The sequence below is a fragment of the Bubalus kerabau genome, chromosome 8 (genome assembly GCF_029407905.1).
Source record: "Bubalus kerabau isolate K-KA32 ecotype Philippines breed swamp buffalo chromosome 8, PCC_UOA_SB_1v2, whole genome shotgun sequence".
Classification (NCBI taxonomy): Eukaryota; Metazoa; Chordata; class Mammalia; order Artiodactyla; family Bovidae; genus Bubalus; species Bubalus kerabau.
In genome coordinates, this window is record NC_073631.1 from 11,323,771 (window position 1) to 11,350,093 (window position 26,323).

Here is a 26,323-nt window from a genome sequence, read left to right on the forward strand (position 1 = left end):
ATCTGATACTAATGAAGGTAAATTAATACCAGATTAGAATTTAGAATTAAGGATAACAGCAAACTGAAAAGTTACAACAAACTCCTTGTAACACTGATGAACCTTTAGCTCAGTGCTGTCCAGAGAATGGCAGAACTCCAACTCTCTTGATGTGCCAGTGATTGTCAGGAATGTCCAAAGTTGTCAGGACTTCAGTGGCTGCCATACTTCCTGATCGAGTGCCTCATTTTCCACTCTGAGTAATTTACTGGTTTTACATTGTGAAAACTAAATCTTAGCATTGGTATTCTAAATACCAGTTCGTGACCCGCTCAGTCTCTTAGGAATAAGTAATCCATTTGTAGGGGAAAAGTCTGTGATATTTCATGTCAGTTGCCAAGACAGTGTTGTGTTGAAATTGGGAATATATTCTTGACCAGGAAGGAACAGGTCCCTGGAGGACCTGGAGTTTATCATGAAGATCACATTTGTCAAGGACTACCTTTTCCATAGTTGCATCCCAGCTTCTAGCACAGTCCTTGGCAATAACAAGTTCACAATAACCTTTTATGAATAAATAAATATTGATATTTAGTCACTAAGTCGTGTCTGACTCTTTGTGACCCCATGGACTATGGCCCACCAGGTTCGTCTGTCCATGGGGATTCTCCAGGCAAGAATACTGGAGTTGGGTTGCCATTTCCTTCTCGAAGGAATCTTCCCAACCCAGGGATCAAACCCACATCTCCTGCGTTGACAGGCAGATTCTTTACCCCTGAGCCACCAGGGAAGCCCCGAATAAATGAATACTATTTAATAATATACATATATATGTTGACATTGTAACTGCATATATCTGAATAGTATATACACAGTTGCCAGAACTATAATAAAATATTGCAAATGTAGCACATGCTATAGAACTAGCTTGACCTCAATTTCTTAACAGCTTTTTTATGGGTAAACTTACCAGAGGTTTAGTTGTAACTGACACATTCCTGCATACCCCATTCGAAGCTCTAAAAATAACCGCATCCTTTTTTAGCACAGGTGAATGTATGGATTTCCTTTTGATAGGCAGCCCTGACCTATATACTCGGGATACAGGCTCAGCCCTTACTCTCTGCACAGCTGCTGATGCCATGCTCTTCTCCCTTCTCCTCCTCCGCCCCTCCCTGCCCCCACCAACACAGACACAGCACAGGGGAGGGGGCACCTCCTTCCCATATTTGCCCCTTCTTCCAGGAGCTCCTCCAGTTCTACCTCTCCAAAACCCCATCCTCAGTGCAAATAGGTACCTCTGTGAATGAAGACATACACAGCCTGCGAGGAGAGAAAGAAAACCCAAGCCTGTCACCCAGTGGAGACACCTCAAGGGCAGCCTCCCGACCCGCCCCCATTGCTTTGCCCCTCATTGTGCATGCACACGTGCTTGGGCGTTCAGTCATGTCTGACTCTCTGCGATCCCATGGACTGTAGGCTGCCAGGCTCCTCTGTCCATGGGATTCTCCAGGCAGGAGTACTGGAGTGGGTTGCCAAGTCCTCCTCCAAAGGATCTTCACAACCCAGAGATTGAACCTGAGTCTCCTGCGTCTGTCTCCTGCATTGCACGTGGATTCTTTACCACCGATCCACCACTCCCCATTAACCGGTACTAACCAACGCAGAGAAAATGATTTACTTTCTGGCAACCCCTCACCCTTTCTGCCAGAGTGCTGGTCATTTCTTCCAAGTCACAACTCCTGCCTCTCCTTGGCTTCAGTCCGCATCCCAGCCTCTCCGTGGACTTGGAAGCCTTGGGCCAGCCTGGTCTCCCTCCTCTGGGCTGGACTCTCCGCTCCCCACTTCCGCATGGGGAGTCTTGGGGACAGGAGCCCTGTCCTGCTCCCTGGCCACCTCCATAGAAACCACTGTGATTTCCACACAGCTCCATCTTGATCAGAAGCCCTATTGTACAGAGTGGTTTGGCTCCATGGCACTTTTTGGTTTGTTATAAATTCAGCAGGCTTTTGTGCAACAGCCAGGGGAGAGAATTGTTATTTTGGGGAAATATGTTCTGAATCCCAAGCAGTAATCAAACTGTTAGAACGCAACTCCATCTTAGATGCCAATATTTTATTTTTTGTATTATGGAATCTTACAACAGTGAAAGGATAATAAGATCTCTGCTGAGCTTTCAACTTAGCATTTGTCCATCATGCGATTCTCCTTCCCCAATACTGTACAGAAACTTATAACAACACAAATGCCTACCTGTAAGAGCATGGATGAATAATATTCCATTCACATGATAGGATAGAGTTTGGATGAATCTTAGCAATAAAATGTGAAGTCAAAAAAAATCTCAAAAGATTGGCTACAGTTCTGTATCCTGTATGGGCTTCCCTAGTGACTCAGTGGTAAAGAATCTGCCTGCAGTGTAGGAGATGCAGATCGATCCCTGGATTGGGAAGATCCCCTGGAGAAGGAAATGGCAACCCACTCCAGTACTCTTACCTGAAAAGTCCCATGGACAGAGGCGCCTGGCAGACTACAGTCCACAGGGTCCCAAAGAGTTAGACATGAATGAGCATGTGTGTATTCACGTATTATGTTTAGAAATTTTTAAATAATTAAAAATATTTTATGATCTTTATAAGGACAATAAAACTACATTTCAAAGAATGGCATAGTAATGAATGTGCTTCAGGATGAAGCTTACAGCTGGTGGGGGTGGGGAGGCTGGATGATCACATGGAATCCTGAGGATTAGATGTAGCAGTTGTTAATTAAATATTCTAGCTCTTGTCTGAGGTGATGAACTCACAGGTGCTTATTATGTTAATATAAACAAAATTCTGTTCATTAGGTCCAAAGAAAGAAAAAAATAACAGGGTTTTTTTTTTCTTTTCTTTTGGTTTTGAGGGATAAGCACTTCATTAACAATCCTCAGGGTTGAGTAAGAATAAATGACAAAATCAAATTTCTTAGTAAATAGCTATGGTGGCGCTAGTGGTAAAGAACCCAGCTGCCACTGCAGGAGACATAAGAGACCCGGGTTCCATCGCTGGGTCAAGAAGATCCCCTGGAGGAGGGCATGGCAACCCAGTCCAGTGTTCTTGCCTGGAGAATCCCATGGACAGAGGAGCCTGGCGGGCTACAGCCCATGGAGTCGCAGAGTCAGAGAGGACTGAAGCGACTGAGCACAGCTATATGAGAGCATCTCTCCTTGACTTTGAAACCCGTCTCAGTATGTCCAGTAGGTCAGCAGAAGCATAGGCAGCGCCTGCTGGGAGGAAAGGGGCTGCACAGCTAGAGAGGTTGCCTGGCTCCAGTCTTTGCTGGTCTCACATGTGTAAGGAGCTGTAGGGGTCAACTGAGGGGAATTAACAGTTCTGTGAACAGTCTTGCCCCGGCGTCCAAGTGACGTGAGAAGGTCATCAGACCCAAATCCAGGTTGTGTCCTGGCTCTGCTGCTCTCTTCAAGGACGCTGAGGCAGGCGCCTTGCTTTGCAGTTTTCTCACCTGCAGCGTTGCCAATATTGTCCTATTTTATTGGCTTGATCACAGCTCGTATGAAATAATAGGTGTGACGTTGCAAACAATCAGGCGGCTTATGTGAAGTTATTGCTGCAAGTAGACGTGGTTTCACAGCATTTGGGTTTCCTTCATGTTGTATATGTGGAAATTCCACTTTGAGTATCATTAGAAATAGTCTCTAGTAAACGGTCATTCTACTCTGTTGTAGGCTACATAGCGAAAACAAAGGACATGAGCCCCCGGTCCCCAGACCTGTAATTAGACCTTATTTAGAAAATGGAGTTTTGCAGATGGGATTAAGTTAAGGATCTTGAAATGGGGAGATTATCCTGTATTATCCAGGAGGGGCCTCAGTGCAGTCAGCAGTCTTTCTAAGAGAGAGCCAGAAGATTTGATACAGAAGAGAAGGCGGTGTGAAGACTAAGGCAGAAATCAGAGTGGAAAATGCCCTTAGCCACCAGAAGCCGGGTCAGGCAGGAGAAGAATTCTTCCCAGGAATCTCCAGAAGGAGGGTAACCCTGCTGACATCTTGATTTCAGCCCAGTGATTCTGACTTTTGACTCCAGAACCTCGAGAGAATTAAATGTCTTGTTGCTTGAAGCCACCTCCTCTGTGATTGTTAAAGCAACCACAAGAAACTAATACTTTCACACTAAGATGTTTTGAAAATTATATTATTTTCTAAAACACTCTCAAGGATGTCAGAGTTTCCTAGTGTTATGAATCGGTTCAACGGCTTTGTCCTTTTTAATGTGAATGTAATAGAAATGAATATTTAAAATACTGCATTTTCAAGAGCAAAATGTAGTTACACATTTTTCTGTCTCCCAGTAATCGGCACACTGCTTGCAGAGTCAGTGCTCAGTAAATAGGAAAACTACTTTCATGCAAGAAGATGACAATCCATCTAGGCATGTGTTTTATGTCACATATGACACATTTATCTGTCATCGGATTTTAATTGGCCTCAAGTTTGCAGACCAAGAACATCAGTGGATGAATGGAGTATTTCTTTCATTATTATTGTTCTTCACATCCTGCCAGTATTGGGAGATAATTTGAAGCCTTTTGCTGTAAGAGACACCTAGGGTATAAGACTATTAAAGTAAGGACAGGAAAGCTGGTGCTGGTGGGCGAGCTCTGACGTACAGAGCACTGAGCCACGCTCCGTGCAGTTTTTGTCATCTGCACGAGTTCCTGATGGGAGGCGCCCATCTCTCTCTTCTGAATGCTGTCTGAACAAATAATCTTCCATGGGAACTGGACGTGAAGGTATATCTGGGGTGATAACTTCCTGCCTAATGCTTGGACTTTGTTTTTTTGGTTGAAAATTTCAGTTAGAAGGACTTCTTTCAAAGCGGCTCAGCTGACACTTAAGTTGGAAGCACGGTTCGTGTTGAGCTAGAGATTCCGACTCCTCAGGTCAGGAGCAAGGACTGAGCTTTCTTCCGCAGGTGATGCTGCTCGTCCGGGGGCCCCTTTGGCTCTGGCGTCCAGTGTTCTTGCCTCCAGGTGCCTCTCTCTGGACTCTGCTTTTCTCCTCCTCTTCTGTGCAGCCGCCTCAGGCAGTCAGCCTCATTCTGCTGCATCTGCTTGGCAACATTGCCCCCTCCAGCCTCAGCAGCCTCCACCCTCAGGCTCTTGAGCATCGCGTAGGTGTCCCTGCGGCTCCCACAGCAGGGGGCTGACATTCTGCAGCCCTGTCACATCCCTGTCACAATATCATCAGTCAGTGAAAAGAAGAGAGAAGCCTTGAGATGAGAGTGAGATCGATGAGGGCGCCGAGGCCAGAGCGACAGGAAATCGGAATAGCAGGAGAAAAGAGAGAGAGAAAAATAAAAAAATTTTTGTTGGAGGAAAACATATTGTAAATTCCTTTCGCTATAGAATGTTCCAGGTTCTGAAAGCACTTTCTGGAGTAGTCTCGAATTTAACTGCAAGTTAACCTCTGATTTCTCTAATAAAGAGCCAACTGCTTGTTTTGTTCATTCATCTACTGAAAATCTTTTGTAACCCTCTGGACTGAGGCTGAAGACTTAAAAAAAAAAAAAGACCTATATACCGTCTGACTGAACGGAGGGCCTCAGAGAGATGGCCTAGCTCGATGAAGGCCAGTCAGCAAGCCAAGTCATCGCTGTAACATTGGAAGCACTGGGGAGGTTTGCAAAATTCCACATACCTAGCCTGCACCTTGGACCAGTTAAACCAGAACCTTTGAGGTGGGTCCCAGGCCGTAGTAGTATTTTTTTTTTAAGTCTTTATTGAATTTGTTGCATCTGGTTTGTTTTTATGTTTTGGTTCTTTGGCCATCAGGCATATGGCATCTTAGCTCCCTGACCAGGGATCGAACGCACACCCTCTGCATTGGAAGATGAAGTCTTAACCACTGGACCACCGGGGAAGTTCCAGAATTTTTTTTTTTAATCTGTATTTTTTAATGCTTCCCGAATGACTCCCATGTGCAGCCAAGCACCACTAAGTCAGGTCTGTATGGTCTAGCCCATGAATTGAACCCATTTTAAATAAAACTCTTAAGGGCCGGCCTTTCCATATCTCAGTTCCTTCCCATCTAAGCCTTTGCTGTGTTGGAAACTCCACAGGGTATTTTGGAAACACGATCTTTTTCAATCCAGCAGCTTCAGTTGAGCCGCTGATTTCTGCTTTCTGCAGCTAAGGCCCAGTGGCTTTTCATTTCCGTGGTCCAGCTGCTCCCTCTGCTGGCCAGTCGTAGGTAAAGCTTCCTGATCTGCAGAAGCTCACCGCAGTCTGCTGCTCTAACCTGGAATCACACAGCATGTTAAAGCAGCTTTTCTAATCCCGCATTCAACTCACATCTCAGTGGCCACTGCCAAAAATGAAGCATCTTAACACACTAACCCCTTATCCAGTGGCACTTGTGTTGTTTTTTAGTTGCTAAGTCATGATTCCTTTGCAACCTCCAGGCCTCCTTGTCCTTCACTATCTCCTGGAGCTTGCTCAAACTCATGTCCATGGAGTCGGTGATGCCATCCAACCATCTCATCCTCTGTCGTCCCCTTCTCCTCCTGCCTTCAATCTTTCCTAGAATCAGGATCTTTTCCAATGAGTCAGTTCTTCACATCAGGTGGCCAAAGTATTGGGGTTTAAGCTTCAACATCAGTCCTTCCAATGAACACCCAGGACTGATCTCCTTTAGGATGGCCTGGTTTGGTCTCCTTGCAGTCCAAGGGACTCTCAAGAGTCTTCTCCAACACCACAGTTCAAAAGCATCAATTCTTCAGCACTCCGCCTCCTTTATGATCCAACTCTCACATCCATACATGACTACTGGATAAACCATAGTTTTGACTATATTGGTAAGGCATAAGGCATGATGGTGGAAAGAAATTAAATGTGTGTGTGTCTGTGTGTGTATATACACAGATACAGCACACACACACCCCATATGCATGCAGATATTTTGCTTATGTTGATACCAGAAGGTATGCTGACATTAGCCATTGATTGTACTTGTTCCCTGCAGAATAACTGACTTTGACATATACTTGAGTTAGAAAATAGAGAAGGAACGCTTTCATCCATACCTTCTCTACCCACTTTCATATATCCCCTATCAGCTCACTTCTCCCATCTGCCTTACAGTTTATCATTATGGCCAAATGCAAACGCAGGTAGATGTAAACAGGTGACCTCATCTCGTGGCCCAGACTGGCAGCATTGTACCAGATGTTCACTCTGCACAACCCTTGTGCCTGTGGACACAGAATTGGATCCTTGCTCTGTCTGCAGGCCAGATGTGGTGCAGCCCAAGCCTGGGGTCTGATGGAGCCTCCTAAAGCTGTCTACTCCATGTTTTACAGCTCTGGTCATCCACATGCCCTTCTTGGGCCTCGACTCATATCTCACCCCATTGTTCCTACTTGTTCCTACTTTAAATATTTTTGTAACGCTGGCTCAGCCATCAGAATGTGACACGGCCCATGCTTCCCTGGTGGCTCCGTGGTAAAGTCTGCCTGCTGGTGCGGGAACCACGGGTTCAATCCCTGGTCTGGGAAGATTCCAGGTGTTGTGGAGCAATTAAGCCCATGTGCCACAACTATTGAGCCTGTGCTCTAGAGCCGGCAAGCCGCAACTAGTGAGCCTGTGAGCCTAGAGCCTGTACTCCTCGACAAGACAAGCCACCACGATGAGAAGCCTGCCCCCTGCCACTGGAGAGGAGCCCCCACTCACCAGCAACAAGAGCACGCCTGCGTGCAGCAGCAGCGAAGACCCAGCGCGACCAAAAATGAATAAAGAGATAAATCATTAAAAAAAAATATTACACATCCCTTCTGTTTTGTGTCATCTGAAAATACAAGGTATTCACTGATGAAATGCTGAAGAGATTGGTAATGGTACCTAGCCTGTGTGTGTTGGACTAGAGAGAGAGAATTAAAAAAAGCCTTGCTCCTAATACTCAGAACCTCCTTCCAGAGACAGGCTAGTTGGCTGTGAATGATTTAACACCATCTGAGCCACATTCTCTGATCACCTCCCTCCGCCCCCAGGGCATGCAATGGCACAGCTCTTAAAAGCATAGTCTCCCTAATCAAACCAGCTTGATCTTAAATTCCAGGTCCACCCACCTGATACATTATTCTGCTAGGGAGTGCACGCACAGGATGAGAGTTAGGAAGTTCTACTTTCTCCTCGGCTCGTCTTTGATCTTTATACCATCTGTTCCAAGCAGAGTGTGTAACATCCAAGCCCAGTTCTGTGAATCTTCTTCACAAGTTGGCATTGAGGACTCCTCACCGAGGAACCAGAAAAAACATCTTCCAGAACCTAAAGTAGCACACAGCTGTGAAGCAGTCGTGATTGTAGAGACACTGTATGCATGGACTTTTGGAGAGTCAGTTTCAAAATCATGGAATTTAGTCGATCGTTCTCCATTCCCTTAGCCCCATTGCTAACTCAGTTTGGAATCGTCAACATGACTGTAGAAGACGCAGCTTGGAAAACTGAGCATTCCACCTGGGACCCCAGAACGTCCCATGCTCATCACTTCCTTAGGGCAGCCTCGTATGTAGCTGTCTCGTGTGATACGCTAGAATTCCCCTGCACTGGAGTCTCGGTTAGAGACCTCCCTAACCCCTGGGTCCAGGAATGCTATTAGCAGTCCTTGTTCTGTTTCAGTGCTTCCCAGGTGGCTCAGGGGTAAGGAATCCACCGCCAACACAGGAGTTGCAGGTTCGACCCCTGGATCAGGAAGATCCCCTGGAGGACATGGCAACCTACTCCAGCATTCTCGCCTGGGAAATCCTATGGACAGAGGAGCCTGGCGGGCTACAGTCTGTGGGAAGGCAAAGAGTCAGACACGACGGAGCGCACGTGCATGTTCTATTTCAACCACAGGTATTATTCCGAGGAAGCCCAGGAGCTCAGTTTTAGCAGCTCTGGGACCTGTGCAAAATCAAAGACTAGCAAATGTGAGAATTAGTGGAAGAGCAAGTCAGTGTTTCCCACAGACTTAGAACATTCTGAGCTCTGAAAGTTAGGAACTCACTTTTCTTCTGTTATTGGTAAAGGAGGTGTTTGAGCAGAGAGGCCCACTTTTTCTCAGCATCTTCCTCTGCCCATCAGAGAGGCCCACCTGGTAGGTGGGATTTATGCTGTACTGTCAGCACATAGGTGAGACCAGATGAGTAAGTCTGATGTCATAAGTCATAGTTCCTCTTCTGGTTTATCCCAGAACACTGCATATAGTTCCCTGTGCTACACGGTCATAGTTGGCATCTACTAACCCGGAACTCACAGTCCGTCCTTCCCCTGTGAGCCATGTGATAAACGGAAGTAATGGTCATGTTTATAAGATACGTTGGATATGTTCTTATTCTGTTAAAGTTTAATTCGATTTTAAATCACATCTTTTTTTTTAGGCAGAACATTTTAAAAGAAAGCATAAACTCTTGACAATTACAATGAAAATATTTAGAAAACTTTATTTGAAAATGTTATTTTCAATGATGGTTAAAAAAATCAGAGTTCCTCAGGGTCAAATAGTGTCAACTTCTACTGAGAGAGTAAGATAGTCCCTTGTTTTTTTCTTAACAGAGGCTTAAAAGTCCAGGAAATCACAGAGATACCTTCTGGGAGCTGTGTATGTATGAATATAGGGAAGGGAGACCATTTGGTACCAACAGCTGGTATTTGGGTCTTTGCTTTCTGCTACTGTATATATGCTAAATGTTTTTCTTGATCTTAAATCCCTCTCTTATTATCCATGTCTGTATTCTCTCCTGTCCTTTGAAGGCCCTTTTCCTTGCTGTACAGATCATTGAACACTAGCAAAAGGTTTTCTCTCCATCTTTGTGTTGTCATGCTATAGCAACTGAGCCTATCGTGAAGATAGGTCAGCTATACTGTGGAGCTATTTAGTTAGTAGGGAGAATCGATCGTAAGAGACATCTAATAAGAATGAGGCTTCCCACTACAGTGACGTAACAGACAGCTAACCGCAGCTTCTGACCCAAATTCCAGTCCTGGGGTGTGACTGAAACTAGTCCTGTAGCAAAGAGCACAGCAATAATACCAGTCAGCGATGGAGTCCAGGGTTGACAGTGAAAATCCATTGATATTCTGATAGCCAGATCCTTGGCTGGCGTCGTTTTTGCGCACGAGTCACATCTGGCCCTGATCTGGACACACAGGGTTGGGAGCTGAGGAATGAAAGTAGCTGCTCAGTAAACTCTCCAGCGCAGTTTTTCCTAAGGGAGTTGTCTCATGGTGTTGTTTTACCAGCTGGATTGTTATTTGCTGAGGACAGAGAGTCTTTGGTCTGGGAGCTTCCACCACCCCTCTTTTTCTTTTATTCCTCCCTCATTTAGAGCCCATTGATCTTCCTTGGTGTATCTCGGGGATGGAGGCAATTCTGGCGCCAAGAGAACCTTAAAGATTGACCTGGGGCCAACTCTGGGGATCGGTTGGGTCGCCGCCTCCTTGGCTGCCTGGTCAGCCAACCAGTTTCCTTTGCTGATTGGATCAGTTCCTCGTTGATGTCCTTTACAATGGATGACTGTCACTTGGGAAGGCTTCCAGACTGCTTCTAACAGCTGAAGCATTTCTTTTTGGCTTTCAATCTCCTTTCCCCTTGCTGTCAATAGTCCCCTTTCTTTATAAATGGCTCCATGTACATAAGGCATACCTTGAACCAGTATAGATGCTGACTCGTTTCCCTTCGGCATGCCTTAGCGCCTGGGCGAGTGCCCACAGCTCAGCCTGCTGTGCTGACCACCCTTGTGGCAAGGTCTCAGCTTTCGCTATCTCGTCAGTTGTTGCTATGGCAGAGCCTGCTCTGCACTGCCCGTCTTGATGAAACTGCTTCTGTCAGTGAACAGTTCCAGTTCTGGTTTCTGGAGAAGAATGTCTGTCAGGTCCGGCCTGCTTGAGTCAGTTTCACCATGAGCTCCTCACAGTTATGGTCGGGGGTTCCCGCTTCCGTAGGTAAAAATGTGGCGGGGTTCAGCATCCGCACAGTCTCGAGTTGGACCTGTGGGTTTTCGCAAAGCAGTCCTTGACAGCGCGTCACCTAGGAGCTGGTCAGCCACTTATGCCCCTGGCTGTTATCAGTGCAGACATTTACATTTTGTCCTAGAGTAAGCTTATCTGCTTCTCTGACCAAAACCACAGTGGCAGCTACTGCCTGGAGGCATGCCGGCCACCCTGCAGCCGCTGGATCCAGTCGCTTTGACAAGTTTGCAACTGGGCACTGCTTGGCCCAACTGTTTGTGTGAGGACCCCCAGTGCAGTGGGATTTTTCTCATGTACAAAGAGGTTAAAGTCCCATGTCACATCTGGCAGCCTTAATGCTGGAGCGCTGGTCAAGAGTCTCTTTATCTCCTCGGAGGCCTTTTCCTGTTGAGGTCCCCACTCTAGGGGGTCCTTACCAGACCCTGCTGTGGCTGTAAACAAAGGCTTGGCAATTTCAAAGAAACCCAGTATCCAGATTCAGCAGAATCCGGCAGCCCCAAGGAACTCGCGGACTTCTTTCTTGCTGTTCGGCCAAGGTATTGAACAGATGGCTTGCTTCCTCTCATGTCCAAGCTCCCGACTCCCTTTTAGATGACAAACCCCAGGTACTTGACCTCCTGTCTGCCGGTCTGAGCATTTTTCCATGACACCTTGTACCATGTGGTGGAGAGTAGGGCCAGTGGGGCTTTGGTGCTTCTCCAGCAGTCCCCTTGGGCGGGACTGCTAGCAACAGGTCATCCACGTACTGGAGTAGGTGTAATTGAAAGTTTCTTCGGGAAAGGTAGCAAGGCCTGCAGCCAGAGCTTCACCAAACAGGGCAGGTGAGTTTTTGAAGCCTTGTGGCAATCAAGTCCAAGTCAGCTGTTTCTTTCTCCCGGTGTGTGGGTCCTCCCATTCAAACGCAAACAAGGGCTGGCTGGCTGGTGACAGGCAGAAGAAGGCGTCCTTGGGATCGAGGCAGGTGAACCAGCTTGCCTGAGCGGGTAAGAGACTCAGGAGAGTGTAGGGCTCTGGGACCACTGGACGGATGGTGACCGCTGCGCTGTTGACGGCGCGGAGGTGCGGGACAGGGCAGTAGTCATTGATTCTAGACTCTTTGACTGGCAAGAGCAGAGCGCTCCAGGGAGACTGACTTTTGATTAGAATCCCGGCATCTCGTAGGCGCTGGGTGTGGTCCCGCGTTCCCAGGCATGCCTCCCGTGGTCCTGGATATCGTTTCTGTCCAGCAGGAGTGGACAGAAGGACTGGCCTCAGGTCCACTACAGCGAGGGCATGGTTTTTGGCCAAACCTTGGGGCCCTTTCTCTGCCCAGACATCAGGGAATTCTTTTGGCAGCCTGGGGGATTTATTTGTTCCCTCTCTGAGGAATAGAGACACCATTCATCTTCCCTGGGCATGGCCATAGCCATGATCAGAGCTGATTGGCTCCCCAGGGTGAGGCTCGTGAGCCTTCTGGGGGCAAAGGTGATTTGCACCCCCAGCTTTGTCAGTAAGTCTCTACCCAGCCGGGAAATGGGGCATTCCGGTAAGGACAGAAATTCATGAGTCCCCAGATGGCCCCCTAGCTGACTCAAATGGGCCTTGCAAAATGAGAGGGCTGCCGTGGCCCCTGTGGCCCCAACAACAGTTGCTGTTTGGCCTGTGAGGGGACCCACAGGTGTGGTTACCACAGAGTGTTCAGCTCTGGTGTCCACCGTAAAAGTCATTGATTGGCCCCCAACTTTCATCGTGACCATGGGCTCCCAGGGGTCCAGGATCAGGGAGCCTGGTCTCCCCTAGTCTGATTCTGCTCTGGCCAATCAGGTTTTGGACAGCCGGCTCAGGCTGGTACCTTTCGTTGTTGGATGGACTGAACTTCTTTGACCCTTTAGATGTCCCTCTGCGATGAGGGCACTCATTCCTCCAGGGTCCAGTCTCTTTGCAGTGGGCGCACTGGTCGTAGCGTAGTGGCGGTCTCTGCTTAGTGTCCCCTTTCCACGAGGGAACGGTCTGTTCCTCTGGATCTGAGCTCCTCAATGCCGCTGCTAGCAGGGCCGCTTTCTGTTTCATTTTTTATCTGCTTCTCGTTGGGGTTCACGGGTCTCCGTCCACAGAGACGTTATTTGCTACCTCCAGGAGCTGTGTGGCATTCATCCCACCGAAGCCTTCCAGCTTTTGGAGCTTTTGTTGGATGTCTGCACAGGATTGAGCCACAAAGGCAGCCTTCATCATCCGCTGATTCTTGGTTGTCTCAGGGTCAGAGGGGGTGTATGTCTGAATGCTTCACACAGTCTTTCATAGAAATCGGTGGGGGAATCTCATCCCCTTTTTGGATTACTGTTGTCAGTTAGGACATATTGGTGGGCTTTCTGGCTCCCGCTCGAAGTACCTGTAGAAGGGCATCATATGTTGACCCCAGGTTTCTTGTCCCTCTCTGGTATGGAAGTCCCAACAAGGTCTTATCTCCGGCATCGCCTCTCATGCCCATCCTTCCATATCTAAGACCGCTGTGGTGGCTTGACCTCCGAGCCATTTTTGGGCTTCTGTCGAGATGCATCACCTTTCCCCAGTGGTGAAGAGAGGCATAAAGAGCTGGTGACAGGCATCCCAGGAGGGCTGATGGGTGTGGAAAATGGACTGTAGGAGGTCGGTCATGGTCTGTGATTTATCAGAGTATGCTGGGTCATGGTGTTTCTGGTTTAGGAGATCAGTAGTGCTGAAGGGCTGGTGATAGAGGAGGGAGCGACCAGCTGGACTGAGCCAGCCCCATTCACTTGCTGAGGACCTCGAGTTTCTTGCAGTGGCATCTGATGGGCCGCGGCCAGCTGGTTAGATAGTTGGGCTGAGCAGAGCTGCGTCCCTACTGGCTTGGGGCTGGAGTCTTGCTGATGAAGTGGTTCGGGGGACATGGTGGGAGGTGGACTGTCTGGCAGTGGGTCCGGCGCTGGCTGTGCCCGGGCTTGTGGAGTCAGGGGAACATATGGCAGGGGCAGCAGTGGGTCTTCTATGGGATCGCCCTGGAATATAGGTTTTTTTCCTTCTTTCTTTTTTCTGAGTGGTTGGGTCACAAATACCATACTCTATCCCTGTCTGTTAGTGCAGACTCTTGCCCAGGGGGCAGATTCTGTGCTATTAGAAGCCAGGAGTCTATGTATGGAAGCTGACCTGGATGTCCTGGACTCCCGGAGACTCCCTGGCGCACTGCTGGGACAGCGGGCAGGTCGAGAGTGCCCTCTGGTGGCCATCCAATGTCAATGGCTGGCCAATCCAGCTCACATAAGTTCTAAAGCTTCCTGGGGGCCAACCTGAATGCAGCTCCTCCGTCCATGGGATTTTCCAGGCAAGAGTACTGGAGTGGGGTGCCACTGCCTTCTCCAATCTCCTGCAAAGCCCTTCTTAAAGTTATCATGAAACCTAAAACTGTTGGCTTAGAGGAACCTCCCATGTTAACAAATGTAATCTACCTGGCAGGGTTTTCAGGAAAACTTAATCTCTTAGATGTCAGCTCAGGGAGTCAGTCCAAAGTAGAGGGCGGTTCATGATGGAGAGGTCTGACAGAATGTGGTCCACTGGAGAAGGGAATGGCAAACCACATCAGTATTCTTGCTTTGAGAACCCCATGAACAGTATGAAAACGCAAAATGATAGGACACTGAAAGAGGAACTCCCCAGGTCGGTAGGTGCCCAATATGCTACTGGAGATCAGTGAAGAAATAACTCCAGAAAGAATGAAGGGATGGAGCCAAAGCAAAAACAATACCCAGCTGTGGATGTGACTGGTGATAGAAGCAAGATCCGATGCTGTAAAGAGCAATATTGCATAGGAAACTGGAATGTTAGGTCCATGAATCAAGGCAAATTGGAAGTGGTCAAACAGGAGATGGCAAGAGTCAACGTCGACATTCTAGAAATCAGCGAACTAAAATGGCCTGGAATGGGTGAATTTAACTCAGATGACCATTATATCTACTACTGTGGGCAGGAATCCCTTAGAAGAAATGGAGTAGCCATCATGGTCAACAAAAGAGTCCAAAATGCAGTACTTGGATGCAATCTCAAAAACAACAGAATGATCTCTGTTCGTTTCCAAGGCAAACCATTCAATATCATGGTAATCCAAGTCTATGCCCCAACCAATAATGCTGAAGAAGCTGAAGTTGAATGGTTCTATAAAGACCTACAAGACCTTTTAGAACTAACACCCAAAAAGATCTCCTTTTAATTATAGGGGACTGGAATGCAAAAGTAGGAAGTCAAGAAACACCTGGAGTAACAGGCAAATTTGGCCTTGGAATACGGAATGAAGCAGGGCAAAAGCTAATAGAGTTTTGCCAAGACAATGCATGGGTCATAGCAAACACCCTCTTCCAACAACACAAGAGAAGACTCTACACATAGACATCACCAGATGGCCAACACCAAAATCTGATTATATTCTTTGCAGCCAAAGATGGAGAAGCTCTACACCGTCAGCAAAAACAAGACTGGGAGCTGACTGTGGCTCAGATCTTGAACTCCTTGCCAAATTCAGACTGAAATTGAAGAAAGCAGGGAAAACCACTAGACCATTCAGGTATGACCTAAATCAAATCCCTTATGATTATACAGTAGAAGTGAGAAATAGATTTAAGGGACTAGATCTGATAGATAGAGTGCCTAATGAACTATGGAATGAGGTTCGTGACATTGTACAGGAGACAGGGATCAAGACCATCCCCATGGAAAAGAAATGCAAAAAGTCAAAATGGCTGTCTGGGGAGGCCTTACAAATAGCTGTGAAAAGAAGAGAAGCGAAAAGCAAAGGAGCAAAGGAAAGATATAAGCATCTGAATGCAGAGTTCCAAAGAATAGCAAGAAGAGATAAGAAAGCCTTCTTCAGCGATCAATGCAAAGAAATAGAGGAAAACAACAGAGTGGGAAAGACTAGAGATCTCTTCAAGAAAATTAGAGATACCAAGGGAATATTTCATGCAAAGATGGGCTCGATAAAGGACAGAAATGGTATGGACCTAACAGAAGCAGAAGATATTAAGAAGAGATGGCAAGAATACACAGAAGAACTGTACAAAAAAGATCTTCATGACCCAGATAATCACAATGGTGTGATCACTCAACTAGAGCCAGACATCCTGGACTGTGAAGTCAAGTGGGCCTTAGAAAGCATCACTACGAACAAAGCTAGTGGAGGTGATGGAATTCCAGTTGAGCTCTTCCAAATCCTGAAAGATGATGCTGTGAAAGTGCTGCACTCAGTATGCCAGCAAATTTGGAAAACTCAGCAGTGGCCACAGAACTGGAAAAGGTCAGTTTTCATTCCAATCCCAAAGAAAAGCAATGCCAAAGAATGCTGAAACTACCGCACAATTGCACTCATCTCACACGCTAGTAAAGTAATGCTCAAAATTCTCCAAGCCAGGCTTCAGCAATACTTGAACCGTGAACTTCCAGATGTTCAAGCTGGTTTTAGAAAAGGCAGAGGAACCAGAGATCAAATTGCCAACATCCACTGGATCATGGAAAAAGCAAGAGAGTTCCAGAAAAGCATCTATTTCTGCTTTATTGACTATGCTAAAGCCTTTGACTGTGTGGATCACAATTCTTTGGAAAATTCTGAAAGAGATGGGAATACCAGACCACCTGACCTGCCTCTTGAGAGACCTATATGCAGGTCAGGAAGCAACAGTTAGAACTGGACATGGAACAACAGACTGGTTCCAAATAGAAAAAGGAGTACATCAAGGCTGTATATTGTCACCCTGCTTATTTAACTTATATACAGAGTACATCATGAGAAACGCTGGGCTGGAAGAAGCACAAGCTGGAATCAAGATTGCTGGGAGAAATATCAAAAACTCAGATATGCAGATGACACCACCCTTATGGCAGAACGCGAAGAGGAACTAAAAAGCCTGTTGATGAAAGTGAAAGAGGAGAGTGAAAAAGTTGGCTTAAAGCTCAACATTCAGAAAACTACGATTATGGCATCCGGTCCCATCACTTCATGGGAAATAGATGGGGAAACAGTGGAAACAGTGTCAGACTTTATTTTTAGGGTCTCCAAAATCACTGCAGATGGTGACTGCAGCCATGAAATTAAAAGACACTTACTCCTTGGAAGGAAAGTTATGACCAACCTAGATAGCATATTCAAAAGCAGAGACATTACTTTGCCAACAAAGGTCCGTCTAGTCAAGGCTATGGTTTTTCCTGTGGTCATGTATGGATGTGAGAGTTGGAATGTGAAGAAAGCTGAGCACTGAAGAATGGATGCTTTTGAACTGTGGTGTTGGAGAAGACTCTTGAGAGTCCCTTGGACTGCAAGGAGATCCAACCAGTCCATTCTGAAGGAGATCAGCCCTGGGATTTCTTTGGAAGAAATGATGCTGAAGCTGAAACTCCAGTACTTTGGCCACCTCACACGAAGAGTTGACTCATTGGAAAAGACTCTGATGCTGGGAGGGATTGGGGGCAGGAGGAGAAGGGGATGACAGAGGATGAGATGGCTGGATGGCATCACTGAGTCGATGGACGTGAGTCTCAGTGAACTCCGGGAGTTGGTGATGGACAGGGAGGCCTGGCACGCTGCAATTCATGGGGTCGCAAAGAGTCGGACACGACTGAGCGACTGAACTGAACTGACTAATTTCTCACTACCTGTGTTTCCCACCCTGAGTCGGTGGTGCAAAGACAGACAAGGGTGGGCGCCCCCTCAAAGAAGGAGACCATTCAGGTGCCCACTTGGCTGCGTCCCTGGGGGGAATGTAGATCCCTCTTAGCATTGGCAAATCAGTGTAAACCTCTGATCTGTCTCTCTGGTCCCCCAGAGGCAGACACAGCCTTGAGCCGTGTGAGGTCACCACGGAACCGCAAGCTAGGGCCCACTGGGACTCTGTAGCCACGAAGGCCCTGAAGCCACACAGTGGAGCCTGAAGCACAAGCGGATCAGGCTGCACACTCATTCCCGTTCATTTTTCGTCTGCCTGGCCGCTCTCCCAAGGGAGACTTAAGACACCTCTTAGCATTGGGAGGTCAGTATAAACCCCCAACCCGGATCAGCCTCATAGGGAGGGATCAAATCCCCCAGAGGCTGGTACTGCCTTTCAGCCTTATGAGGTCGTCACGGGACCACAGGCTTTGGACCCTTTCAGGCTCCGTAGCCTGAGGACTTTGGAGCTCACTTTCACTTCCTTCAGTCAGCAATCACGCATACATAACCACCCAGAGGTCACGATACCTCCCTTTTCCGGAGGCCCCAGGTCTCCCTATCTGATGCTCCCTTCCTGAGAGCTCCAAGGAAGTGATCCGTCTCCTCTTCTACCCGTCGGGGTAGCACCTCCTGACTAGGGACTGGCCCCAGGGCTTTACCTGATCCTGTGGCCATTCCTGGTGAGTTGGTCCGTCCCTTCAATGAGTCCGGTCAGCGCTCGGCCATCCAGAGAGTCAGAACGCCCGTCCGAAAGAGAACGCAAATACCGTCAGGCGGCACGCCTCCTCGTTCGTCTCCCGGCACCTCCGATCAGGTCCAGCCGAGTCACCAGTCTGCCCGGCTCAAGGGGCAGGTGTGGTTGGAATCTCACTGGGCCCTCCAAAAATGTTGCAGAAACCAGTACTCCAGAAACCAAGCACCACACTAGGAGAATTGGAGAACTCAGGTTTATTATGAGTTAACACTACAAGCTCTGAGCCCCGAACAAAGGGGTTACAGAGTTCTTATTCACCCAGACAGGCATGATTAAGCAGGTGGGTTTGCAGGGGCTAGGGGGATTGCAAAGAGCAGGACAAGGGTGGATGAGATAGGCTCCAGTTCCTAGTATTGTGAGTCCCCATTTTCTGAGACCTACATCATCTAGACTTTGCAAGGAGCAAGCTGAGTTACAGAGGCAGAAGGAGAAGGAGGTAAAATTTTAACTTTTCCTCTTTAGTACAAATGTGAGAGTTGGACCATAAAGAAGGCTGACTGCCTAAGAACTGATTCTTTTGAACTGTGGTGTTGGAGAAGACTCTTCAGAGTCCCCTGGACAGCAAGGAGAACAAACCAGTCAATCCTAGAGGAAATCAACCCTGAAAATTCATTGGAAGGACTAATACTGAAGCTCCAATACTTTGGCCAACTGACGCAAAGAGCTGATTCACTGGAAAAGACCCTGATGCTGGAAAAGATTGAAGGCAAAAGGAAAAGAGGGCCACAGAGAATGAGATGGTTGGATAGCATCACTGACTCAATGGACATGAATCTAAGCAAACTCTCACTTATCCAAGAGAGAGTGAAGGACAGAGGAGCCTAGTATGCTGCAGTCCGTGGGTCCACAAACTGTAGGACACAACTTAGTAATTGAACAACAATAACAACGGCACGAGTTTCACTGTAATATACCGGCTGCTGTTGTAGAGCTTGAGCCATTGAAGGGTTTTCAGTGGTCCTTATATATGATCTGATGTCCTTGAACTTGTCAGTCTTGCCTTTATGATTGATGCCTGAGAATATTGTATTTTCAGTGCTTTGCCATGGGCAGTGTTTCCTGCAGAAGCAGCGTTGACTTCTAATTCTTCTTTTCCTTTGTCCACTTTCTGTCTCCTGTGCAAATGGCCTAGTAGTCGTAGACAGGGGAATATTTTTTTGTGACGTGAAATCTCACCAGGCAATGTTCTAATGACTGAAAAAGAAAGTCTAATGTATTTTTTCTTTGCAGGTGATTTTTGTGAGATGACCATGGTATTATCACTTTGAAATGAAACACTGGTTATGGAGGAGGATAGTGCTGGTTAAAAAGCTTTGTAACATAAACATTGTAGAAGCAGGTACAGTCAGGGTATCAATTATACCTTTATTAGGAGTGAGAGAACAAATTTCACATTCTGGCTGTACTAGCCATTGTTTATAAGACTTGGTTGTTACTGTTGTTCAGTCCCTAAGGCGTGTCCAACTCTTCGCAACCGATGGGCTGCAGGGTTCCCTGACCTTCGCTATCTCTGGAGTTTGCTCAGACTCATGTCCATTGAGTCAGTGATGCCATCCAACCATCTCATCCTCTACTGTTCCCTTCTCCTCCTGCCCTCAATCTTTCCCAGCATCAGGGTCTTTTCAAATGAGTCAGCTCTTCACATCAGGTGGCCAAAGTGTTGGAGTTTGAGCTTCAACATCAATCCTTCCAATGAACACTCAGGACTGATCTCCTTCAGGATGGACTGGTTGGATCTCCTTGCAGTCCAAGGGACTCTCAAGAGTTTTCTCCAACAACACAGTTCAAAAGCATCAATTCTTCAGCACTCAGCTTTCTTCATAGTCCAACTCTCACATCCATACATGACCACAGGAAAAACCACAGCTTTGACTAGATGGACTTTTGTTGGCAAAGTAGTGTCTCTGCTTTTCAATACGCTATCTAGGTTGGTCTTAACTTTCATTGCAAGAAGTAAGCGTCTTTTAATTTCATGGCTGCAGTCACCATCTACAATGATTTGTGAGCCCCATAGAATAAAGTCAGCCACTATTTCCACTGTTTTCCATCTGTTTGCCATGAAGTGATGGGACTTCATGATGCCATGATCTTCGTTTTCTGAATATTGAACTTTAAGCCAACTTTTTCACTCTCCTTTTTCACTTTCATCAAGAGGCTCTTTAGTTCCTCTTCACTTTCTGCCATAAGGGTGGTATAATCTGCATATCTGAGGTTATTGATATTTTTCCCGGCAATCTTGATTCCAGCTAGTGCTTCCTCCAGCCCAGTGTGACAATATACAGCCTTGACGTACTCCTTTTCCTATTTGGAACCAGTCTGTTGTTCCATGTCCAGTTCTAACTGTTGCTTCCTGACCTGCATGCAGGTTTCTCAAGAGGCAGGTCAGGTGGTCTGGTATTCCTGTCTCTTTCAGAATTTTCCACAGTTTATTGTGATCCACACAGTCAAAGGCTTTGGCATAGTCAATAAAGCAGAAATAGATGTTTTACCAGAACCCTCTTGCTTTTTTGAACTTGATCTCTGGTTCCTCTGCCTTTTCTAAAACCAGCTTGAACATCTGGAAGTTCACGGTTCACGTATTGCTGAAGCCTGGTTTGGAGAATTTTGAGCATTACTTTACTAGCGTGTGAGATGTGTGCAATTGTGCAGTAGTTTGAGCATTCTTTGGCGTTGCTGTTCTTTGGGATTGGAATGAAAACCTTTTTCAATCCTGTGGCCACAGCTGAGTTTTCCAGATTTGCTGACATATTGAGTGCAGCACTTTAACAGCATCATCTTTCAGGATTTGAAATAGCTCAACTGGAATTCCATCACCTCCACTAGCTTTGTTCGTAGTGATGCTTCATAAGCACCACTTGACTTTGCATTTCAGGATGTCTGGCTCTAGATGAGTGATCACACCATCATGATTATCTGGGTCATGAAGATCTTTTTTGTACAGTTCTGTGTATTCTTGCTACCTCTTCTTAATATCTTCTGCTTCTGTCAGGTCCATACCATTTCTGTCCTTTATTGAGCTCATCTTTGCATGAAATGTTCCATTGGTATCTCTAATTTTCTTGAAGAGATCTCTAGTCTTTCCCATTCTGTTGTTTTCCTCTGTTTCTTTGCATTGATCACTGGAAGGCTTTCTTATCTCTTCTTGATATTCTTTGGAACTCTGCATTCAAATGGGTATATCTTTCCTTTTCTCCTTTGCTTTTCACTTTTCTTCTTTTCACAGCTGTTTGTAAGGCTTCCTCAGACAGCCATTTTTATTTTTTGCATTTCTTTTTATTGGGGATGGTCTTGATTCCTGTCTCCTGTACAATGTCACGAACCTCATTCCATAGTTCATCAGGCACTCTGTTTATCATATCTAATCCCTATGAATATTAGTGTTAATTAATGGAGAAGGCAATGGCACCCCACTCCAGTACTCTTGCCTGGACGATCCCATGGACAGAGGAGCCTGGTAGGCTGCAGTCCATGGGGTCGCTAGAGTCAGACACGACTGAGCGACTTCACTTTCACTTTTCACTTTCATGCACTGGAGAAGGAAATGGTAACCCACTCCAGTGTTCTTGCCTGGTGAATCCCAGGGACGGTGGAGCCTGGTGGGCTGCCCTCTATGGGGTCGCACAGAGTCGGACACGACTGAAGCGACTTAGCAGCAGCAGCAGCAGCATACAGAGAAAAGCACTAAATTCCTTAACTTGGGATATCTGGTTTTCTTTAATTTGCAAAAAACAAAAACTTTTGAAGTTCAGACTCCCTGACCTTTGTTGTAAAACTTCTACATAACCTGACTCTTTCCCCAGCATCCCTTGTCTCCTTGGAGCAGTCCTCTCAGGCTCACTTGAGATGCTGTCTCCTGGGCTTGAAGTCCTAAAAATTCCACCAAATAAAATGTAATTCTCAACTTTCATGTTGTGAATATTTATTAAGTGGACGTGGGGATAGAAAAGTAGATGGTCGACTAGAAAGGATGTACAACTTGAGAGTCACACGTTAAGTTTTATTCGGGACAAAATGAGGACACTAGCCCAGGAGGCAGCACCTCTGATGTCTCTGAGAGACCGCTCCAAGGAGGCAGTGGGGGAAGGTTGGTATATGAGGGTCTGGTGAAGGGGGAGCTCAATGCAATCAAACACTTACTGTACAAGAGCTTTTCTGCCAGTCACCAGGAGCTGACGTCACCATGAAGGGATTTAGTGATTTTTCTAGTTGGGAGAAGGCAATGGCACCCCACTGCAGTACTCTTGCCTGGAAAATCCCATGGACGGAGGAGCCTGGTAGGCTGCAGTCCATGGGGTCGCGAAGAGTCGGACACAACTGAGCGACTTCACTTTCACTTTTCACTTTCATGCATTGGAGGAGGAAATGGCAACCCACTCCAGTGTTCTTGCCTGGAGAATCCCAGGGACGGGGGAGCCTGGTGGGCTGCCGTCTATGGGGTCGCACAGAGTCGGACACGACTGAAGCAACTTAGCACAGTAGCAGCAGCAGCTAGATATGAAGAGATGTAAGGATTGGGATTATGAAATCAGTTCCTGAAAATATCCAACTATCTAAAGCCCTGTCCCAGCAGATTCCCTGGAGCACAGAGTGCCTCACTCCACCCTGAACTCCTTCAGGGGTGTTGAAGGTCAACAGGTGCAGAACAGGGTTCAGTCTCCTCAGAGGCAGATGGCAGACACCCTTGTTGTTCAGTCACTGGCAGTGTTCTTGTGCTGTGCTGTATACTTAGTCGTTCAGTGGTGTCTGACTCTTTCCGACCCCATGGACTACACCTCTCCAGGCTCCTCCGTCCATGGGATTCTCCAGGCAGGAATACTGGCGTGGATTGCCATGCCCTCCTCCAGGGGATGTTCCCAATCCAGGGATTGAACCCTGGTGTCCCGCATTGCAGGTAGATTCTTTACCATCTGAGCCACCAGGGAAGCTTGGCAAATGCCAATTTGTAGTTGACCATGAATGGAGAAGGCAATGGCACCCCACTCCAGTACTCTTGCCTGGAAAATCCCATGGACGGAGGAGCCTGGTGGGCTGCAGTCCATGGGGTCGCGAAGAGTCGGACACAAGTGAGCGACTTCACTTTCACTTTTCACTTTCATGCATTGGAGAAGGAAATGGCAACCCACTCCAGTGTTCTTGCCTGGAGAATCCCAGGGACGGGGGAGCCTGGTGGGCTGCCGTTCATGGGGTCGCACAGAGTCGGACACGACTGAAGCGACTTAGCAGCAGCAGCATGGGGAAAGAAACTGAAAGAGTGGAAAGGAAAAGCTAGTGTAGGGAGAACAGTATGTGGGGGTGAAGAAGCTGTGTGTCACAAGACTAAAGCTGTTAACCATAACAAATAGGGCGGCCAGTGCAGAATGTAAGCGTCCCAAGCCGTCTGTCCTGTTTCCTTGAAACCTTGTGCCACCCAGAGAGCAGATGTGGGGGAAGAAGTTACAGAATTCTTAGCACTGTTAAAGATGACATGTCTGATAGCGCCGTGAAGGACAAAAGCTCTTGAAAGAGTCAGGAGGGGCACATACATACTTTATTCAGTTCTGTGAAGATGACAGACAGCTCATCCTTTGCGTGCCAGGCCTACTTCTTAAGTTTGGAGTTGATAAAACGCAGCAGATTTAACTTGCCTTACCGCATTTAGCTGCATTTGTTAAAACACAGACATTCGACTCGGGTGGCTCTTTAGCTGTTTTTACTGAAATAGAATCCCTGGCACACAACAACGGAAAAAAGGAAATCAAGAGTTTCATCATATGCAGTGTATTGTTTTCTACACTGGAGAATCTTGAGTGCTTTGGAAATAATAAGTCTGTCTCCACAATTTCCTGCTCTCCACTAGGTCCTTGGAACGCCCAATGAGGACACGTGGCCCGGAGTTCACTCTTTACCACATTTTAAGCCAGGTATGTTTCACTGATTACAAGACTGCTTCTGACATGCGAACGGTGAACGTATAGAAGTGCTCCCTGAGGCTAATATCTTACCTGGAAAATTCTGGTTACGTTTGCCACTGTGTACTCTACCTCTTACTGGAGTTGTTTCGTCTTCACGGTTTATTTGTTGGTGAAAATAGACTGAACGACTTCCCCCATCAGTGTTTCACCATATGTTTTTTGTTTGATTTCACTGGCTAATCTTGAAGTGACCTCTCATTTCATCCTCAGTTAGACTAGCTTCCATGTCTGTAAAAAAACAAACTTTAAATCTAGCTGCTATAATCCATCTGTGTGATTTCTAGTAATAATACTAAAAAAGTGTTAAATTGGAAAAAGTAAAAATCATATTTATGTTTAAAAACTCTAGTAATACACGGTCAATTAATTTGAGTTTAGACATAGAAAATGTTCTATATGTCCAGCATTCCACTTAAAAAGAAAATGTTAAAATATTTACAGCCTGAACCAGAAAATCTGAGAGAAAATGTAAAACTTTTAAAATGCTGTCAGTTTTTCTTACCAGTAGGTGGCAGGCAAGAAACTTCCAGTTTCAATGACACTCGGAAGAAGAATCTCAAAATGGTCTATGTAATTTTTATAGGCAAATGAAAGCTTTAGCATTGGAAACTTAATAAAAATATGTGGGATAAATTACTGTGAAGTATGCTTTTGTTTTTATTTTCTCGGTTAAAAAACATGAATTATAAAATGCAGAAAGTTAACGTTGTTAGTTGCTCAGTCGTGTCCGACTCTGCAATTCTTTGACAGACTGTAACCCACCAGATTCCTCTGTCCATGGAATTCTCCAGGAGAGAATACTGGTGTGGAGTACCATTTCCTTCTCCAGGGTATCTTCCCAACCGAGGTATCAAACTCGGATCTCCTGTGTAGCAGGGAGAGTCTTTACCATCTGAGCCACTGGGGAAGCCCTACCATTAAATTACCGAAAGGAATTTTATGGACGATCTAATGGTCTATTGCTTTATAAGGGGAAAGAGCTATGAATAATTACTGATACAGGAGTCAAGTACATTCTTTTTCTCCCCTTCCTCTCTTCTGGGGCACCATCAGGAATTAACTTATCAATCCCAAAGAATGACTGAGATGGGAAACTAGTTTTATTCTTAATATTTCTCTTCTGAAGGTATACAGTGTGCTGAGAATTCTTTTATCTTCTTTGGCTGCCCCAAGGACTCTTTGTACTTTTACTGAATATTTTAAATAACTGTGTCCTGAAAGACTATAGAAAGTTATCAATTGAATGTGGATTTCTCTTTCTTTAACTGAGCAAGAAGCATTCTCTAACTGCTTTTATTGCGTTTACGGGAGAACAGAGCTCTTAATAAATATTCCAAATGTGGGGTCTTGAAGAAGGCTAGCTTCCTTCTGTTAGTATCTAAAACCTTAAGTCCTAGGGAAATAAAACAGAGAATATGAAAAGAGTTGAATAAAGTTAGATGCAGAAAGGAATAATTAAGATAGTCATTTGGTCTGCCAAGTGTCTGGACAAGAAAACATGGAGTAAGTGGTTTATCTTGGTGTGAAAAGGTTTATCTCCATCAACAGCATACAAAAGCACTTATTAAATGTGTTCTGGGAAAGTATTATGATGTGATGCAAATTGAACTAACAGTTTGAGAACTTCATGAGATTAAGGACGCGGACTAGTACATATTTTGGTTCAATAAATGTCTGTTTCCCTGAATTATATTAAATGTTTAAGCATTATTTATGTGACTCTGATGATAGACATGTATAAATTAAGGTATATGTATATATTAAATGTTAAAGCATTATTTATGTGACTCTGATGATAGACATATATAAATTAAGGTATATGTATGCACACACACACATATATATATTTTTAAGTTATTAATTTTATGTATAAGTGCAACCACAGATATATAAAAGGTAAGGGGGGATTTCCCTAGTGGTCCAGTGGTTGAGAATTCTGGTCCCAGA

At 46.0% G+C, this 26,323-nt stretch overlaps 1 protein-coding gene across 6 annotated transcripts in view; it reads left to right on the plus strand.

The window, feature by feature from the left end:
- Nucleotides 1-26,323, plus strand: part of CDK14 (cyclin dependent kinase 14) — a 666,835-nt gene that overhangs the window by 450,825 nt on the left and 189,687 nt on the right. For 4 of the 6 annotated variants that reach the window (XM_055589676.1, XM_055589677.1, XM_055589678.1 and 1 more), the window contains one exon: nt 24,262-24,325. In XM_055589676.1, the coding sequence (XP_055445651.1) occupies nt 24,262-24,325 (64 nt within the window). Of the gene's footprint in view, nt 1-24,261; nt 24,326-24,881; nt 25,185-26,323 lie in introns of those variants that run through there. The other 2 variants (XM_055589679.1, XM_055589680.1) reach the window with 2 other exon arrangements.